Genomic DNA, 21,764 nt, shown 5'->3' with positions numbered 1-21,764 from the left:
ATACCTAGATAAAATTCCTGTATAATTATCAAATTGAAATAGTATAATCTATTAAAATATTCTATTTCAACATCGGTAATCAAATTTTCATTTAGAAAAGAATAACCTCGTATTCAAATCTATGCAAATTAAAAGCCTATGGTTTTTTAACGCAATGAAACGATTCATATAGTTTTTAAGAGAATAAGTTACTATGAATATGAAAAAAAAGTGCACAGTAAAGTTTTCAGTATTGGATCTTTTATGTAAAATTGTCGATTTAATACTGACCTCCTTCATGCCATAAATGATTAAAAGACGGTTCAATGATAGTGCAAGTCTGAATATACAAAGATCTGAGACAAATATTGCAATATTTATTGATTAGTAGATCAAACAAACTTTAACAAGAACCGTCAATTAGATGCAAATAATTATTAGTGTATTTATCCACGGACTGATCAACATTGTAATGATGCCTAAAAAGCAACTATCAGGTGACTAGACTACTTAATTAATCGCTTGATCTGAGAAGAAAGGTCTATATCAAATATTTGAGTAAGGGTTAATTGCTAGGCAAAAAATTAACAAGTTGAAGAAATGTCCGTGTCAATGCTCAATATTGACAAAAAAAAGATCTATTAAAAAATTTAAGTATCAGCAATGCAGCAGAAATAAAGACGTATTTCCTTAAATACATTTAAAAACCTTTTTCCACACATAATTAAAATGAAAAATTAAAAGCCGTAAACATCCAATCTAATTAAAATTAGATGTTCCGAAAGATCGCTCTGACGTGACCCCTAATGGGATGTTGTTAGATGTTTGAGAAGCGGTAGCGGATTCGGAACATCTAATTTTAATTAGATTGGTAAACATCGTAAGGTAAGTACTAATGTAAAGAATGTGTTCAAATAGATACTTGTAATCTTAATGCAAATTACATTCTTTCAAAGACATTTTTGGTAAATTCACAAAGATTTAAATTAAAAAGACTAAAGAAAGCTTAGTGTACTTAACGAGGTTTTATCATCATTTTAGTTTCAATGATATCCATTCCATTCATTAGACCCGGTGACCAGGGTTCCCGCCAATTCTCCGAGGCCCAGGGGCCATTAAGGAAGGCACGATGACAAGCATTGAACCACCAGCCCCCGGCCATAGCTACAGCACAGTTATATCCGCCGCCTTTGTTGTCATTATCTCGGTCTAAGGTAGTGAATCCCATTCCGGCGATTACCCGATCTGTATTTAACATATTGTCACCTGTTAAAAAAGAGATTGCAATTATTGTTTTTTTAAACTCTGAAATTTATTGTATCGATAGGCATTTATCATATACCATTACAGTTTTTATAGATTCGTAAAAGAAAATTCAAGCTTTCAGCAGTGATTCTTAAATCACACTTGTAATCTAACATCTTTATTCACATCGACTCGTTCAATTTGCTAAAAGTCGCCAAGAGCAAGCATAAATATTTCCGTAAAATATTGCTGCTAATACTAATGGAAAAGAGATTCATTAACACCACAACTATTGAAAACAAAGAAAGAATGTTCGTATCTGTACCCGATAGTTAGCAACATTCATTTATACAAATCAGATCATTATGCTTTCACGTGTTTTGTTTTTAACTTTCATCAATTCATGAAATATAAAGAATTATGAGTGTCCGTACCTAGTGTCCCTGTTGCTGGTCCAGCAAGGAAGAGTCTATAGTTGTCGTTTTCATCCGACACAGAGAACTGGTTATAAAGCTCGTATTTTGTATTTACATTATTTCGTGTGAGTGAAACATACAGTGATGGACGATCTTTTGTTAGTTGGTAAATTGCGTCATTTCCTGTAAGCAATTGATGCTAATATTGAGTTTATTTTTGAAAATTGAGTAGGTTTGGTACAATGTATCCATTGCCCTTTGGACAATAAATTTTAAACAAGTAAAAAGTACATTTTGAGTATTTCTCTACATTTTTTATTAATCATTGAAAAAATTGCCTTTTTGAAAAAAAGGGGATAAATCACGTTAAATAATGTTGCTGTCTTACCAATCCAATGATCTCTTTCTGGATTACCGAACCCATCTTTGTAATCAGCCCAATTCCGGGTAAAGTTAACCGATCCTGTTTTTCGAAATTGTATTGCCTTTAAAATATTAAAGAACACTATTACTTTTTAAAGTGTTGTTTTAAATTTCTATTTCCTTGTGTATTTTTTTTTTTCAATCTTGTTTTTTCCATATTATTTAATTATTTAAAAAAATAAAATCTCGAATAGAAATATCATAAATAAGAATTTAAAAGAGAGAAAACGAAGAAAAGAAATCAAATCGTAAATAATCTTTAACTAACAGTCCACCCCCCTCCATTGGTTTCCATGTCACAGAAGACCTTGATAGAACGACAAACAGGACTAGCTCTCTCCCAGGGATATATAGTGTACACAGCTGACGCTCTATATCCTCTATCGTAAAGGGTTTTACAATCACCAGGTAGATCTGCGGGAATAAATCACATACTGAAATATTGCAATTCAATTTTGTAAAACTATTTGATAATATAATATATAATACAATAATTGAAGGTTCTCTCTTAGGTGCTCCGGGTATACTTGTGTGGTTAGTTATTTACAATAAGGTGTTTTGTGCATTGAGGGGGTATTGAAGGAATATAGTTTTCGCATGCACGCAATGTAAATATCAACTACAATGTAATAGTCTAAGAATTCAATGTTTATTCATTTGCTTAAAGATACATAGTCAAAAAACCTTAAATCTATTTGATACAAATGTACTTGTATTATTTATTTAAAAAATGAAAAAAATATGAGTAAAGAGAATTCTTTACATACTCAACTACACTATAAAGTAAGCAAACAGTCCAAAATATATATGCTGGAAAAACAAAGTTTGTATTTTTTGCTTCGTTGTCATAGTCCATATGAACGTCACGTGACTTCAAGCGTATAACACTAAAATGTTCCGTCTACCGACATTCTACATGTACCTCTTGGGAATTGAGACAAAAGTAACTTATTACTCTTGTCTTCGCACCAGTACAATAAATAAGAAGGAATATTACACAATATTTTCGGATAAAAAATATTTTTCTTTATTAATGTTAATTTTTTAGGTTTCGAAGTCGTTTATTGTGTGAAACTTCAAAAGAAGAAACTTCTTGGGACATGCAAAAATTCTTATTTTTTCTCTAGATTTTCTATTTTTGCGTTACTGTGTCTCTTTCAAGACTTGTTTACGATTCTGCAACAAGTTTTAAGTATATAGAACTTTTAGGAAATAATTTCTTTTTTTTTTGTTAATTCAGTATTATGTCCGTGAGGTCCTGTTTCATTGAAATAGTAATCATTTACTAAAATCAGGTTCAGGGTTTTATTTTTACTTTGTATCAGGCTTTTATCTTAATAGAGTGCTTACCTTGTAGCGTAAGAATGTGGTATCTCCAAAAATATTCAGTAACTGTCATGTCCACTGTGTCACATGACTTCAGAAGGCGACATTTTTTAGTCTGACCGTTAAATCCCAAGCAAGTACATCCGCAAATACTGCTACACAGAGCAGTACAGTGGCACAGAGAGGGCGAGCTGTGCTCTTCGAGAGGAACGTTTTTAGCTACCTTGTTCAGATTCTCCACTTTTCCTACATACATTTGTGAGACCTGAGCATTAGAGATTTTGCAGAAAACATTTAAATAGAAAAGAAAACGTACACACTGAAGCATGCTGATTTTTAAGTTTGTACAGCTAACATTTTATGTTTCGCTTTCCAATACATTATGTGTCCCTTGTCACAGAAATTATTAATTACAAATTCCTTCACTTCACTTCAAAGGGCACTGGTGAGCAAGAACGATCATCGATTTCTCATGTCTATTCTTAAATTGTTTTCCATATTTACTTAAATTAATAATTGGAAAAAAAAAAAACGGGTTCCAGCTGATTTTTTTTTATCGTTTTTAAAATCGATATGGAATAATCTTCTCTTTAAAGTAGATGAATTGGTTTTAAATTCGTGATTTATGAAGTGTCAGAGCTAAATTAAATAAAAACTTTTCTGTGCACAAGAATAATCAATGACAGATGTATGGTTTGTATTCCTGGAGGAACAAAATACACTGTAATACCACAAAAGTATAAACTCTGCCATTTTCCTTTCGGGTCAGAGTGGAAAGCGGACACACTTCCAGGTATTCTATACAGGAAAATTCGAGGTTTAATGGATAAAACTATGGAGGTTTTTTTCTGATGACATATGAATATTCAAATTTGAATTTTAATATTAGAAGATGGGCAATTTCGATTTCCTTTCTACATTTATTCGGTTTTGCAAAGAGGGAGATTATTTATTGTATCTGAGCATAGAACAGATAAGCCCCCTTGTCCATGATCTCATCGGAATTCGTATGGGAGATGAATTATATTTTCTTTTGGTTGGAATTAGTTCTGATTTTAATACAGAATCAATGACTTTTCTACATAAATGATAAAGAGTCTTAGTCACCATGCATTTAAGAGTTACTAATTTTTAGCTCAACTGGTCAGAGACCAGAAGAGCTTATGCGATAGTAAGGTGTCCGTCGTCCGTCCGTCTGTCTGTCCGTCTGTAAACAATTTTTCAAAATGCTACTCCTCCTACAGTTTTGGTCTGATTTCAATATTACTTGGCACACAAGTAGACTACACTAAGATACATAATTCTATGTATCGGTTTTTGATTTCGATGAACGGTTGCCATGGTTACTAAAAATAGAAATTTCTTTGAAAAACATTTAAAATGCTACTCCTCCTACAGTTCTGATCTGATTTCAATATAACTGGTCACACAAGTAGACTATACTAAGATGCATAATTCTGTGTATCGGTTTTTGATTTCATTAAATGGTGTTGCCATTGTTACTAAAAATAAAAATTTCTGTGAAATACTTTCAAAATGCTACTCCTCTTACAGTTTTGGTCTGATTTCAGTATTACTTGGCAAACAAGTAGACTACACTAAGATACATAATTCTTTATATTGATTTTCTAATTTCGATGAATATTGTTGCCATGGTTACTAAAAATAGAAATTTCCTTGAAATACCTTCAAAATGCTACCCCTACAGTTTTGGTCTGATTTTAGTATTACTTAGCACACAAGTAAACTACACTAAGATACATAATTCTCTGTACCAGTTTCGGATTTCAATGAACAGTGTTGCCATGGTTACTAAAAATATAAATTTTCTTGAAATACTTTGAAAACGCTACTCCTACACTTTTTTGTCTGATTTCAGTATAATGTGGCATACAAGTAGACTACAGAGATACATAATTGGTGTTATTGTTTTTTGATCTTGTTGAATGATGTTCCCATGGTTACTTAAATCAAAATTTCTGTAAAATTGTTTTAAAAGGCTACTCCTCCTACAGTTTTAGTCTGATATAATAATAAATCTTGCCACAAAAGAGACTAAACTAAGGATCATTATTCTATTTATTGCTGTTGCAAAGTTTCAAGTCCAAGTACTACTTTTATCTTCCTTTATAAATACAACCAGTAGAGTTACAGTCTCGTCAGAGACTTCTGGTTTCAAATGTTCTTGAAATATTCATACTTGTTTTCGTGAGTATTTGCCATAAATTGCAACTGCTGCAAAATCAATAAAGGTAGCTTAAAATTCATCTCTGTTCCGAATCACTGTGCCAGAAAACTGTTTTACATAAAGTTTCCATACAAAGCATATGATCTTCAACATATATCTCTTTCAATACAATATTACTTAGAAATTACATGTAATCAAAGAAGAAAACTTGTGCTTTTTTATTTAAATTGCTGATGACCGTTCATAAAATAGATTGAGAAAATCGCAAAAACACAGGGCAATCGTTAAAACTCGGGAAATATACAGGAATTAATGATACAACACCAAAGTTATGTATAAAAAAAATTCACACGGATTCGTCTTGCTGATGTTGCAACCAAGTTGTATGATCAAATTAGTTATTATTTTGTATTTAGATAATTATCTTGCCATTTACAGTTGTTGGCCAACAAAAAATGACTCGCAAATTTAAATAAAATTAAACTCCATAAAAATGTCTTTTTCATGCAATATTTATATTGTGTTTCAATCAGTCATTGTTTTCCCGATATAAAATAAACTTAGCCGAGTGCATTATAACATATACCATTTCTAAGATACGAAATATAAGCGTAACAAAATTTCTATTCCTTAAATCTATGCGATACTCAGCGCGTTAAGTGATTGAATGATTGTATGTTGTTTTACGTCTCATTCGAGAATTTTTCACTCATATAGAGACGTCACCATATACCATTGAGCAATGAGGGTTTTTTATCCTGCAAACGCCAACCGGGGTTTTAAGGTCTCATCCGAAGGCATTTTCAATTCAAGTGCCGTGCACTTGGCGAAGGAACAGTTGCTACCTATTTTTCATCGACGTAGGTCAGTTGAGTCCGTGATTCGAACACACGACCTTCCCATCACGGAGCGAGCGCTCTACCGACTGAGATACCGTGGCGGCCGTTAAGTGTTTCAGCAGTGACAGTTTATAAAGTGTCACAGTTATATTTTATATGTCTTTCAGAATCTATATATGGTCCAAGACAAATGTAAAAAAAAAAAAGGCTTCCCTCTTTAGATTTAGTAAGATAATTAAATCCTTTGGTTCAAATCACAACTTCAATTTTTTCCCGTATATTTTGATTAGCATTTATTGGAATATTAACATTTCAATTAACTCCTATTTGTTCCGTACTTAATTCTTCCTTCAGTGTGTGTCACAGACCTTGGTTTTCTGAACCAGCGGATAATTATAGATTTATCTAAATATCTTTAAAGTTATTAGAGGATACCAGCTGAAAAAAGAAACCTTTGTTTTTCTATTAAAAAAAATAATCGGTATGCGTATGAGGTTTTTTAAAAAAAAAATATTGTATATTAAGATAAAATTAAATTCAATATTTTTAACAAACTATCATTCTACGTTAAATAAATGTTTGGTTCTTTCTAAGGAGGAAATTCTTCAAAATCAAATGTCCGTTTTAGATATTTTTGATATTCCCTACAATCAAAATGAATTGAATTACCATACCTCTACTGGATTCCTAAACTTCATAAAAATCCTTACAAACAAAGATACATAGCGGGTTCCAGTAAATGTTCTACCAAGCCTCTTTCTTTACTCCTCACTAAAAAATTATGTTAAAAAGCACTCTGATTGTACACACAGGTATTCTGAAGTTGATAATAAAAAGATGCTCGAGTTTCTGATTGACAATATCTATGTAGTTTTTGGAGATCAGGTCTTCCAACAATCTGTTGGAATATCCATGGGTACCAATTACACCCCCTTATTAGCAGACCTGTTTTGTATTCATATGGAGCAGAACTTATTCAGAAACTTCTACATCAGAAGAATAAAACACTTGCTGTGGCCTTTAACTCGACATTTCGACGACCTATTATCAATAAACAATAGTTACTTTCATTCTTATGTTGCCTCGATATATCCCAGTGAGCTTGAAATAAAAGACACCACAAACTCTGACACAGCTGTTTCATATTTAGATATTTTACTAGATTTTTTTTGTTTGTTGTTTAACGTCCCTCGCACAGATGGGTTCTAAAGACAAAAATAAAGTAGCAGCGGCTGAAAGTGAATAAAAATAATGTTTTTTCTTTAAGGCTTCCAAATGAAGCTACAATTTTTACAGCAGAGGCAAAAGCCATACAGCTTGCATTTGAATATATTAAATCTTCTAATGACAACTCTTTTACATTTTCGGACTCGCTTTCTTGCTTGCAATCTATACAAAATATGAATATCGATCAACCATACATTTTAGATATATTAGTTCAGTTCTATCATTTCACTCAACAAGGTAAAGTAGTTGACTTTTGTTGGATTCCAAGTCATATTGGCATCATTGGAAACACTAAGGCTGATAGTGCTGCAAAATTGGCACTTCAGTACGAAATTACCATTTTTAAAATTCCTTATACTGACCTAAAATATATTGTGAAACTTTATGTAAATTCTCTTTGGCAGATATATTGGGAATTTTGTGATATAAATAAACTATATGCAATAGAAAACAAAGTTAACATATCATCTAACTTGGGCCTGAAACGTCAGGACGAAGTGATTATTTCAAGAATACGTATAGGTCATTCTAAAATAACACATGCATACTTATTAAATCGAGAACTTCAGCCAGAATGTACATCCTATGACTATCCGCTTACTATAAATCATATTCTTTTAGAATGTTCTGATTTTTCGCCTATTCGAAGTAGACTTTTCAATAATGTACGAACGATGCGTGAACTGTTTACAAATGTTAATGTTAATACAATTTTAGATTATTTACATGAAACTGATTTTTACAGTAAAATCTAAAGATACACAATGTAATTAATTTTTTGATAAACACAGAGAGAGTTTTATTTTAAACTTTTAAAAATATTTTTAAATTTTTAAGTCCGTCGGATGGGACGTTAAATGGTGCCCCGTGTCAAGGATTGCAACCCCCTTGGCACGCAAAAGATCGTTTTTCTGGTTTTCGGAAAAGAGTAGGCTCATTGGGGGCAGCCAGAGAAACCAAAAATCTTTCAAAACCGATCATATAGAATTAATGTTCCGCCGAAATATGGCTGAAATATTGCCGACTCGGCGTTAAACTCTAATCAATCAATCAATCTCTCGCGAGAATTTTTCACTCGTATGGAGACGCCACCACTTGGCGGTGGAGGGCTACAAATTTTGACCTATACTCGGCACTCAGGGCCATTGAGCAGTGAGGGATCTTACTCGTGCCAGCACCTACTGCGACACGGGACCTTGGTTTGTACGATCTCATCCGAAGGACCGGTCTTCACGTCCTGCAGTTGGATTCGAACCCGTGACGTAAGGATAAACTCCTTGCTCCGCGACTCTAGAGCAGACGCTTTACCCAGCAGGCACGCAACGTTTTTTCAACGTTGAAAGTAGATGGAATATAAATTGCAACGTTGAGCAACTATATTTCAACGTTGAGGTTTCAACGTTGAATTCTCAATCTTTGTACAACGTTGAAACAAGGTTGAAGATGCAACATATTTTCAACGTTGAATGTTCGTCGATATTTCAACGTTGAAACAACGTTGAAGATTCAACATATTTTCAACGTTAACTATATACTGTTATTTTAAGGTTGAAGCAATGTTAAAAATGCAGCATATTTTCAACTTTGAATGTTTGTTGATATTTCAACGTTGTAACAACGTTGATGATGCAACATATTTTCAACGTTGAAAAAGTGAGGAAAATTAAATGTCGAAACAACGGTTATGAGCACCTTATTTTTCAAAGTCAAACTAGTAAGGGTTATTGAACGCTAAATCAGTGTAATTTTTTGCTATACCGGTATATGTGCATTGTTAGAAAAAATTATGATTATTCACAATAAATGAAATGCATTATGAATTGATTTATATAAATTTCATCAGAATTGTGCGTACAGTTCTGTAATAAAATGTTTAATGTGAGTTAATATGAAGTATGATATCTACATTCAACACTTCACTGCATTGTTTCAAAAAAGTTAATTTGTGAATTAATTGTGAATGCAGTGTTTTTGCATAAATGAAATAAACTTTTTTATGCTTAATTTTAGCTTTTTATAAAAATTCATTATTATAATGACATCTTTATCTAATACTTCACTGTAATTCCATGTTACTATAGATTTAATAAAAATAATAATTTATTCCAAACTGATGTAATCTAATAAAAATTAGACTTCTTAGATCCGTGCCGTATACTCTGCGCAGAATGTATACGGAGCGGATATAAGAAGTCTTATTTTAATTTAATTGTGCTTTTGTTGCATTTATGAAAGAAAAAAAAAGGTAAACTCTATTAGATATTTACTATAATCTTTCTTATTACAAAATTAAAAACATTAAAATTAACACGTTACAAAAGGGTTTAACAATTTTCACACTAAAAATTTACCCAAATATCAGTTTACATTACTTAAGATCCACTCCCCAAATTTATCATCAAGGCATCAGATAAGGAGTGGTTCTGGCTTAGCTGGTCAGTTTCAGAGTCATGATAACCTTGTTATGCAATTTTCTTGCCGGGCAGCGATACAGAGCAGTTGTTTGCAGCTTATCTAGGTCAAAATTTGAATTCAACTGATGGACAAGAAGTGCGCGTCTTCTTGCTGTTCATATATGACGTCTTTTACAAGTCATGCACAAGGATTAAGGCCGGATCATCATTTTCTGCTCAGTAAGTATAATTTCCTTTTCATGGATTTAGAAGAAATTCTAGATTTTCTAGTACCTCATACATCATTTTATTCTGATTTGTAAGCATATGTGTAATCTGCGTGTAAAACTTTAATACTTTGCAATTACCAATGCCTTTATCCTGACAACTTATTTTGAATGGAGGCAATAACCTTACTTACAACTAAAATATTGCAGTATTCAATTTTTTTCATGAATTTATTACATCTACAAAGAGATTTGCATGATAATGTTCAAACACAACACAGTATCGGTGAAAAGAAATCACTGCTGTTTACTTCCATGGAGAAAACATGTTCAATTAATTTAACTTGGTCTTTTAAAATGTTAAGAATACTTGAACTGACTACAAATTGAGTAATATACTGTAAATTTCTATCTATTGGAATTATAGGAATTTAGATCTAAGGGCAGATCACTCTAACTGCAGAAAAATACCACAGAAAATACCACATCTTTCACAGAAAAATACCATAGAATAGGTTCTTAAATTGTCAAACCACAGAACCAACATCTATTTATGTGTTCTTATTAACTTTCACATTTATACCTATATTATTTTGTTAATCATATATGTTAAACTGCAAACATATATTGTATTATCAGCTCACTTATAATTAATTTTCTATTTATTTTGTCTTATTCTTATAAATTTCTTTTGAATATACACATGTATATATTTATTTTTTTTTCCAATGATATGAAACTAATATTTACTTGTACATGTATGACTTTGACCTTGTATTATGGAGAGAACTTATATAGGCAGTACCTGTTGTCGAATCCTATTATGATTATACATAATAAGATATTGTTTAAATTAATCTGCGTGAAATACACATCCTTAGGTCGTGTATTTATGTGTTTTGTTGATATTAATTTGCACATGAAATTAAAATATAATATACAATTTAATTGCAGTTGGTAGTAAGGTTTCATCAACCACTGGATTTTGAGACGTAATTGATGCCATGATTGTATCAGATCCTTCGCCCGCGAAAATTACAAAGGAATGCAGCATTTTGTATGTACACCTCCATGTTTCATACATTTTTTTCCCCAGTAATAATTATTTATAGTCATACAGTTATGAATTTTAACATGAAGACAAATATAATTCTTTTCATTAATTCCAAGTATAAGAACATATACTTTTGTCTGTTTTTTTTTTTAATTATTCATGTATATTTTTATCATTTGAAAGAACAAATTATCAAATAAATGACTTTCACATCATTATCTCTTTTGTTAATAGGTTTTGCATTAGAGGATGGAGCTTCATGTTCACTTCTTTCAGATTGACGAGTCATTTATTGGACTTGCATGTTACTAAGCGCGTGATTTAAAATCAATGGATCCGCCACTTTGTGGAACTTAGTTTTAGACATTGCGTGATATGATGAACCTGGATATGATTACTGTGACCCCCTTTTCACTAGGAACATAAATTTTGTTAAAAAGTGATTTTTGAGATTCGGTGATTGGATCCTGGATTTATGTTTGTTTTTAAAATACAGTTTAAAATAAATTCACTCAGAATCTTAATACTGAATTACAACTTAAATGTTTCGCAACTTGAATAAATACTTTTATTAGAATGTGAAATGTTTTTGTTTAAAAAACAGAACTCAATATGAATTCAACGTGATTTCAACCAAATAACATCTGTACAACCATATAATTTCAACCAAAAGTCAACCTTATTTCAAGCAATGTTCAACCTTTTTTCAATGTTGATATTTGACGTTGAAATAACATTTGAGTTTCAACGTTGCCTCAACTTTCATTTGCAACCAATATTCAACTATAAATCAACCAAAGTTCAACCCATTTTCAACGTTTATTCAACGTTGAAAATTGACGTTGAAACAACGTTGATGACTCAACGTTGCCTCAACTTCCATATACAACCAAAATTCAACGTTTATTCAACGTTGAATCAACGTTGAAATGCCTGCTGGGTAACCACTGCGCCACGCGGGCGACGATATTTTGCTAGAAAAAGACGTTAATTGTAACCTAAGAACAAAGCTTTATGATAAACTTGATGACTTTAATAGTGTCTTAGTAATAAGATAGTGGAAGGTCTGTAAGGAGCACTATTTCCAACCTGATACAAAGAAAACATTAAATGTTTAAGTGTATGGATACATATAATGAAGTCTTATGGGACTTTAATTACAAAAAATGACATTAAATGAAAGAAAAAGTTAGCACGCTCACTTACCGGAATCAAAATTTCTTGGTAATATACAAATCTACACATTATGTCTGATATACCTACAACGTTTCAGGAAATTCAGTGCAGGAGTTATACTGAAGAAAAAACTTATTCAAATTCCTCATCAGTGATTTCCATTTGTTAATGAGTGCAAGTCCATGTTCAACGTATAACAATTTACACATTTAAATAATTGATGGAAACAAAATTATGATGTAGTCATATAATTTTTTTATATACTGAACTGATGAAATTATTCAAGGCAAAGCACTAATTTGAGAGGGGGGGGGGGGACTTTTTGTGTACTTCTATCCAAGATGCGTGTGTGTGTGTTGGACAATTAACATTTTGATCTCAAAATCAACAGGGCTCTAAGAGCAGGGTTAACCACAAGGGGTTTTACCATGGCGACCCGCCATGGTTAAATTTATGTGCGTCATTGTTAAATGAGCTGCGCCATGGTTAAAATCGGCGGCCGCCATGATTAAATTTTTATTGCATTTCAGTTTTGACAACTACATTCTAATGATTTGAGTAGTTAATTGTGTTTATACTACGACTTCCATGCACCTCGCATACCTCGAGAGAAAGTGGACTGTGCTAAACAAACACGGTAGTTGATCGGCGACTATGCTGTGAAGCGTGACAATGGAGAGTCAATCAGCTGACGATCAATATCTTGAGAGTTAATTATCCTGTACACGTAATTTTGGGGAATTCCAACGTGTTCACTGTTCGATAACAAATTTACAAAAGATGACATAACGAGCAGTAACAACATGATAATCGACAAGCAACCGATTCAAGTTTCTGTGCCCAGAAAAAAATAACCATTTCACCATTTCCTATTCTTTGTACGAGTATTTAATCAATTCCTCATGCTTGGTTTTAAAGTATTAATTTTATTATTTTTCTGATAAAATGTACACAAGTGCCAATCGTCGTCTTAGTTTTAGAGTTACCTCCCGTTTTTATGAAACGTCGCGTGGTGCTATTTTTAGCACTTGGGCACGTGGAGAAGTAAACAATGAAGGAAACTCGGCGAAAATGCAATATGTAAAAAAAAAGAACGTTTAGAAAAAAAAAACAGAATAGAGAAAGCAAAATTACAGTTATATCAAATAGACACCCCTGGTTATATTAAGTTACATGCCATCAGTTAAGTTTTCATAGACCATGTAGTTCAAAAAAAAACTTAGGACATTTATTGGTAGGATGTCGGTATTCTTTCGTCTGTTCATTTATATATTTGTTAATTTTTTTTTTTCAAAATACTACCCATTCATCAATTTTAGTCATATTTAAATAAAATGTTTCATACAACAGGCAACACCAATTCTGTATATCAGTTTGAATAATGTTGCCACGGTTACTCTATCAAAATATTTTTTTGAAATTCCTTCAAAATGGTTCTATAGTTTTTGGCCAATTTTGGTAAACATTTGTAAAGTAAGATACATACTCTCTTTTATTTTTATTGATATTTTTAGCTTTAAAAAATATTGGTTATTTCAACATTTTGTGTTGCAGTGGTTAAGTTTTGTGAAACCAATCATTGATTAATGAAGGTTAGGAAGTCTAACACGCATTCGTGTTTTCGGTCACATTTCGCCTTCGCGCAGCTTACTCCATGGTTAAATTTTCAAATGTGGAGAACCCTGAGCCTCTTCTAAGGTTAAAATATTTCACATAAAACTCCATTACAAAAGCTGATTCAAGTGGATTTCCTGATTACCTAACTGGAAAGTTTCTTCAGTTATAGCTAAAACTGTAAGGGCAAAAATATTGGAATCGGAATTTCCTAGCAGTATGCACAACTACACACTGTGTCCTAAATGTCTGCAAAGTTTGACGAAATTCCATGCAGCGGTTTAAGAGGAGTTGCGCTGACAAACTGTTCTATATTCAAGACATGGTCAAAAATTTAAGTTGAAAAGTGCCGAAATTCCCAGATAAATAATGGAATAGGAATTTCCTGGCAATATGCACATCTACACACTGAAAACTAATAAGCATAAAACATATCGTAAGGCCTCGGAGCTTATCAACCAAAACGTCACAATGACCTTATTTACGAATTTCATGGCTTTATTACATATCTTCGAGAGAAGTGTTTACCGTTCAAAGTAGCTCAGTCGGTAGAGCGCTCGCTCCGTGATCGGGAGATCGTGAGTTCGAATCTTGGCCGCGACTGACTTAAGTCGATGAAAAATGGGTAGCAACTGTTCCTTCGCCATGCGCTCGGCACTTTGAAGTGAAAGTTGTGGGTCCTTCGGATGAGACCTTAAAAACCGAGGCCCCGTGTCACGGCAGGCGTTGGCACGATAAAGATCCCTCATTGCTCAATGGCCCTGAGTGCAGTCTATGTGAAAGTCTAAAATTTTTACAGGACATAAGGTCTGGTAAAAATATATTTTACCAGACCAAGCATTTATTACCAGACCGACCTTTTTTTTCTCCTTTAAATTTAATCATACTTCATTATGATACAGAGATTGAAAAAAAAAGGAGGGGGAGGAATTCTCACTGTTAAAATGAACCTCAAACAGATCCAGATTTGAGATTATAAAAAATTATTTTATAGAAATGAACAAGCTTACTATTAATAATTTCCCTTTTTAAAAGGTAGTATACAATTTCATACAGTTTTCTCTTTTTCTGGTTATTTGACACATACAAACGAAATACACATTGTCAAAGATTTTTTTTTTAAACTTAAAATGCACTTTAAAATATATTTATTTCTTTCCTGAAGTAACTCATTACATTTACTCTTGTTTAATAATGAAAATAATTTCGCCCACCCGAATCTACGTATGAGCTATCTATGGATCTATATTCCGTGACTGAGGAAATTCGGGTTAGAAATAAACGATCATGACAGGATTCTTATAAATTAAAATTAAACATGTATTACTGCTAAATGGATCAAATAAAGGATATGTGTGGACAAAAAGACCATATGTACATGTAAATTCAGATATTTAGGCCTTAATTTTTCATCGGACAATCGGTCCTGTATCCTGAATTTTTTTACCTACCCGAACCAAATTTTACCGGTAAAAACCGACGGTCCGGTGACTTTCGCATAGACTGGAGTGCCGGAGTATAGGTCAAAAATTTTGAAGCCTTTCATCGGTACATGTATATGGTGACATCTCTATATTAGTGAAAAATTCTCGAATGGGACGTAAAACAACATTCAATCAATCGAAAGAAGTGTTTTTAGATACCTTGTTTAAATTTGCACTTTTTTACATACATTAGTGAAAAGCGATCGTTTTGAAATTTACAGAAAATTGTAAAATGGAAAGAAAAAAGTACACAGTCAAGCCTGTTGATCTATTTCTTTCACTAACGTTTTCACGTTTTAATACGAGGGTCATTCAATATATTCTTAGATTTTTGTCATAACATAATTTGTTACATGTACCAAACTAAATAAGTATAAAGAGGTATAGAAACTTTTTAATAAATGTGTAAGGCGCCAAAGACTCTGCGTGATATGAAGAGGTTGTGTATTTTTGAGAAACTGTCATGACGTTATGCTTTTGACGTCATATATAAGCGTGTTCCATGGTATTAAAACATGTTGATTTTAATATAATCTAACATGAATTCTGTTTCATAAAAGAAAACGAAACTGCTCACATCAACAAAATATATGTTTGTTACATATGATAATGTGTTGATCTTCAATTTCTTGAAAATGATATGATGAAGAGCTACTTTTTTAAAGTATTTTTGTTGAATGACCCTCTACAATAAATTTCACTGATCAAAGACATTATTAATAGCTTCCGTTCACGTCACTGTGCACTTGTTGGAGACATCGTTTCCTATTTGTCAAGAGAATGCTTTCATTATTAATTATAATAGTGTGTTTCCATGTTATACATTTTTAATAACTTAAATATTCCGACGTTGAAATATTGTTGAAAAAACGTAGGCACATCTAAGTAGCAGCTGATTGGTAAAATTGATTTTTAAATCAATATTTAACAAGTTTACTCTGTATGGTATGTTTTGGTATTCATGAAATGTACTGTTATATAAAACAGTATAGCTGCTGCAATTCCGGTAGGGTCAGAATGGAATGCAAACCAGCTGAAAGGGGATCAATTTAGAAAAAAAAAAACTTGCGGTATTCATAAAAACAATAACTACAACGAAAATTCTAGGTTTACACGGATAAAATCAACAACTTTTTAAATAATTACACTTGATTCCATAGAATCAAGATTTTTTTCATTAACATCTGTATATTTATGTCAGTTTACAGTCATTTAATGCAAAGAGGGCGGGTATATGCTATGTATAAAGTTCATAAACCATGGTTTCTGTTGAAGTCGCAGATTTCTTTAATATGAAATTTGTAATGTTTTGTTTTGGCTTGGCTAACGACATTCTTTTCCTCAGCATGATTTTTTAGCTCACCTGAGCCGAAGGCTCAAGTGAGTTTTTTTCTGCTCAAAGTGTGTCCGGCGTATGTCTGTCGTCTGTAAACTTTTCACATTTTCGAGTTCTTTTCAAGAACTGGGCCAATTTCAACCAAACTTCCCACAAAGCATCCTTAGGCAAAGGGGATTTAAGTTTGTTTACAGGAAGTGCCACTTCCTCTTTTAAGAATTCGTGAAAATTTGAATGCATCTTTTAAAAATCTTCTCAAGAACCACTGGGCAAAAATGATGAAACTTGTGTGAAAGTTTCATTACATACCCTAGATTAAAAATTGTTCATATCATAACCCCGAGAGTAGGGTGGAGCCACAAGAGGGGGTTGAAGTTTCACATAGGAATATATAGGAAATGTCTTCCCAACAACAGCTAAGCATTTTTTAGTCATATAAATAGAGAAGTATCCTCAGGTAGTGTAGATTCAAATTTGTTAAAATCATGACCCCCGGGAGTAGAACGTGGCCTCAACAATGGGTCAAAGTTTTACATAGGAATATATTGGTGTAATGGTTAAGGGGCATTTGCGTTAACTAATGGAAGACTTCAAATAGTGGAATGACCTGACAACCCTTGGAATGGACCAGCAAAAGGGTATATAAGGCAAAGCTTTGGGAAAGTCCGGCATTCAGAAGCTAGCTGAAGAAGTTGGACGTTGAATCGGTAATAAAGAAGTTAAGGGTAGAGCAAAATAAAAGTTATAAGTACCATTGACAAGTATCCTTGGGAATTGATGTCAAGTTCTGGATGTAGTTAAACTGAAGAAGATTGAGACACCCAGTTTTTATCTATCAGTAGGAACCTAGGGGAAAACACAGTGCAAGTAGTACCTTCCCCGTCTCTAGATAAGAGAAAATTTAAGTACTGAGTGATATACCCTCAGGCAGAGTTGTATTAAAAATCATTCCAATCATAAACTCAGACAGAAAAAAAAGAAAACCTATATATCCCTTGTAAGAACGTGATCATACACTTTACATAGGAAGTAATCTTTAATATCTTCTTCTCAGGAACAACTAAGCCACTATTAGTCATATTCATACAGAAGCAACCTTAGGTATTGTGGGATTAAGTTTGTTAAAATTATGATCAGGTTGGGGGGGGGGGGGGGGAGGGCACAACAAAGGGTCAAAGTTTTGCATAAGATTATATAGAAATCATCTTAAAAAATCCGCTGAAGAACATCAAAGCCATGAATAGCCAAATTATTACAGAATCATCCTCAGGTAGTGTAGTTTCAAATTTGTTCAAATTGAGGGTGGGGCCACAATTAGCGATCAGAGTTTTACACAGGAATATACGTATAGGAAAAAAGAATTCTTCTGCTCTAGAACAGCATAGCCATGATTAGAAATACTGATTTGGAGGCATCCCCCCGTAAATATTTCAACACGAAACTGATTTCTCCTTCTTCCTATCCAATATGTTCAAGTTGAGCGTTGTGGCCCATGGGTTTCTTGTTTCAATTTAATCCAGAATCATTAATCATTCATAGTTGATTTTCATATTCTTGAAATATTTATACACGTACTTGTTCTCTTGAGCATTTAGCATGATTTACAACAGCTGCAAAATCAATAAAGGTAAATTAAAATTCCTCTCAATTCCGAATCATTGTTTCACGAATCTTTTACCTAATATTGCCATGTAAAATTTATTGACATTTGATGTGTATCTTTCGATACATAATTTCATGGAAATGCATTGAGAGTTAAGCTAAATTATTGCAGGTGACAGTATATTTAAAACAAATAAGATGTTGCTCAAAAACGAGAAATAGTACGATAAGGGATCAACAAAAGTAAAACTAATAGTTAGCCATAGTGTTATTACTTGCAAGTACATCTCAGTGCAAATAACACAATTGTCACCATAGCCAAATTTAAGAACACAAAAATAATATTCCATATAAAATCCCTGCAACACTGGCCTCCTTTTACGTTTGAATAATATTTAAAAAACAAATATAATGTCATTTTATTTCATGTATTCTTTCTAAGTGGACCTGGCATCTAAAAGCTGTATAAATACTTCTATTTTAATCCATTGACCTATAAATAAAAATATTTACCGTGATTTGTTATCATAGGTGAATAACAAAGGGAAAATATTTTTCTCAAAGTAGACTATAAAGTACAATACTCGTTATGGCTAACCCCCCCCCCCCCCAAAAAAAAAAAAAAAAACTTAGATGGAAAAATCTTAAATTACGCCAAAATAAAATTATTGTTTGTTTGGAATTGCGGCCCTCCTCAATGAAATACGCCCCGCTGAAAAAAAAAATTATTGCCAAAATACTGATTTTTTTTTTTTTTTACCGTTTTATCGTCTTACAATGTTTATAACGAGTTAGTTTGTTCGTCAAAATAGCTTTTTAAAATCGGGTTTGAGCTCAACATTTATTTAACAACACCTGTGAATAAAACGCTTTCTTCGTAGTATTTATGATATTATTAATAGCGATTAGAAGGTCCTCGACAAAATGAAAGCCGCCAAAATGTCAGACCAGGCTGGATGTGAAAACGTACAAGCGTTGAAGAGCCGAGCATTTATGCGTCTACATAAAAATGAATGGTGAATTAAAAATAAATGAAATCATATACCGTTTTAGTAAACACGACACCCGGAAAGAAACGTTGACAGATTGTAAATTGAACTGGACATGTTCGTCATTGCCTGACGCCACGTGCGTCAGGCATTTTCCAAGATCCGAAACTAAGCGATAATTCGTAATGAACGTGATTTTCTGGAAGCTGATTTACACTGGATTTTGTTACCTGCATTTAAACAAATACAGTTTGCAGAAGAAAGAATCATATTACTGATGCAAAATAATAATTTGTTTAATTCCTTCAGGGTTTTTTTTTGCATGCACATGTTTATTCTTTGCGATTCTTTGTACGGGCCTGTCCGTGTAACATTTTTTCTGCGTTTCTAAACTACTGGATTAGTCCATTTGCCTTCTACGAAAGGGGTGACACAATCATTTCGCGCCAAATGTCACATGTAAATTATCTTCGCGCCTTTTTCTTGGATCGTTCTATTGAATGGGTGTTATAACTTCTTTGGAAATAAATCATGTTTATTCTTTTAACCTGATTCTTAAGTTTCAGATTTTTTATTAACAGTAAATTTTATCTCATTTTTAAAAGAACACATTGCATATGGGCAGGCAACACTAAATCAATTTGCTGATTATTCTACTATTTATCCCATAAGTGAACTACTCCAATCATAAACAAACTCCCTCGACCTAGTAAATGGGACTCCCCTTCTTGATTCAGTCTGTTTTCCACCTTTTCTTTCAATATTACATTTATTTATAATGTACGTTACAAGGTTAGGTTTTTTAAAAAGCTTAGAAATTACAGCCAGTAGCATATTATTTCATGCTTTGTGATGAACAAGGACAGTCAGTGACAAGAGTGTAGGTCACTAAGCAAAGAATCGGCAAAATGAAGGAGATATCATGATCTCTACTAGTTTTCATTTCATATAAAAGCACGTTATTATAATTATGAGAAAGGTCCTGAAATCGATTGAAAAGAAAAACTTTTAAAACTGTACATAAAGATGTATTTTAAACTCATTTATAATACATGTATATGGTAAGACATCAGCGCGTGAGTTTCGTCCGGTGGGGGGGGGGGGGTATTAGTATCTTGTTTTGCTCTAGCTATAATGTGTACAGTCCATTTATTTTGAATTCTAGAGCAGCATTGTAGCATTTTTGTTTCAAACACTTCAAGACAAGGCAGTTAAAACTGTACATAATTTACTTCGTCGTCGAGAACGACGGAAAACAGACCAGTCTATAAAAAGACGCCCTCTCATCAATCCATCACTGACCAGAGAGTGTGCGTGAAGAAGCGCGCCCTCTAGTAAGAGAGTACTTGTAATATGAATTTCTTTAAAACGAATCATCTAACTATTTTCCCCAAAATTATAATCTACTCTAGCGCACTTAGAGTTTCATCCCAACGTAACTTGTCAGCCCGTGGGCTAACTAATAAATGATTAAATAGTGGCATGTCTTACATATTCGTTAATCTGTAGTATTTGGTTATGAGATGTTCAAGAGAAAGTCAATTGTACATCTTGTGTAATGAAGTATCGCAACTATGTCGCTCCTTGCTGACGGACCTCTAGCACCTCTCTTATATGTTCCATAGATATTGATAGATTAGTCAGGCAAGCTTTTTGAAAAGCTATTGCTTGTGTTGGAATTAAAAACGATCGTTCAGTTCAATTATCATCCAAATTACATGGATCAAAAATATTTCATCCCGATATTGATAATAAAGGAAAAGTGTTGTCCGTCTTGAAACGTAATGTTAAAATTGATTTCGCATGACAAACACGCTAGATCACATCAAGCACCCCTCCCCCTTTTCCACAAAACAGCCCAACTCTTCTAAAAGAAATTTCGTGTGGTTCCTGCTGTTTGTGTGGATTGTCTTGAAAAATCACTAGAAATTCCAAAGAGAAAATCCTATGAAATAGACAGATAAAATTATCTTTTGTTTGACGCTGAAATTTGACTTGAAATAAATGCATGAGCAGATCTAACATCTAATTTTAATAAGATTGATATTTGAGTACCCTTGTGTATATATTTATTTCAGAATAAAACAAAAATAATTTTAACGAAATCAAAGAAAGAGAACAAGTCATCAAATCACCACTGTTCATTGAAGTTTTAATTTTCTTTTTTAAATTTAACGTCAATTTGTTTGTAAAGAAAAAAAAAATCCCTCCATCCCTCTTCAGTCTGAAAACTCCCAGGCGGCAAT

The 21,764-nt window shown here is 32.8% G+C and overlaps 1 protein-coding gene across 1 annotated transcript; it reads right to left on the bottom strand.

Moving 5' to 3' along the window:
* Positions 1-397: 397 nt before the first annotated feature.
* On the bottom strand, positions 398-3,794 carry LOC133198927 (microfibril-associated glycoprotein 4-like). The gene is made up of 5 exons (XM_061334837.1): positions 3,414-3,794; positions 2,332-2,477; positions 2,029-2,125; positions 1,659-1,823; positions 398-1,245 (listed from the first exon to the last, which is right to left on the bottom strand). The coding sequence occupies exons 1-5, from the start codon at positions 3,715-3,717 to the stop codon at positions 995-997; spliced, it is 963 nt and encodes a 320-aa protein (XP_061190821.1). The 5' UTR covers positions 3,718-3,794; the 3' UTR covers positions 398-994.
* Positions 3,795-21,764: the final 17,970 nt, after the last annotated feature.

This window comes from Saccostrea echinata, unplaced genomic scaffold, assembly GCF_033153115.1.
Source record: "Saccostrea echinata isolate AGI-Se365-2 ecotype Australia unplaced genomic scaffold, CSIRO_AGI_Sech_v1 ptg000033l, whole genome shotgun sequence".
Lineage (NCBI taxonomy): Eukaryota > Metazoa > Mollusca > Bivalvia > Ostreida > Ostreidae > Saccostrea > Saccostrea echinata.
Note: the sequence above shows the minus strand (reverse complement) of the source record. Positions and strands in the feature narration are given on the sequence as shown.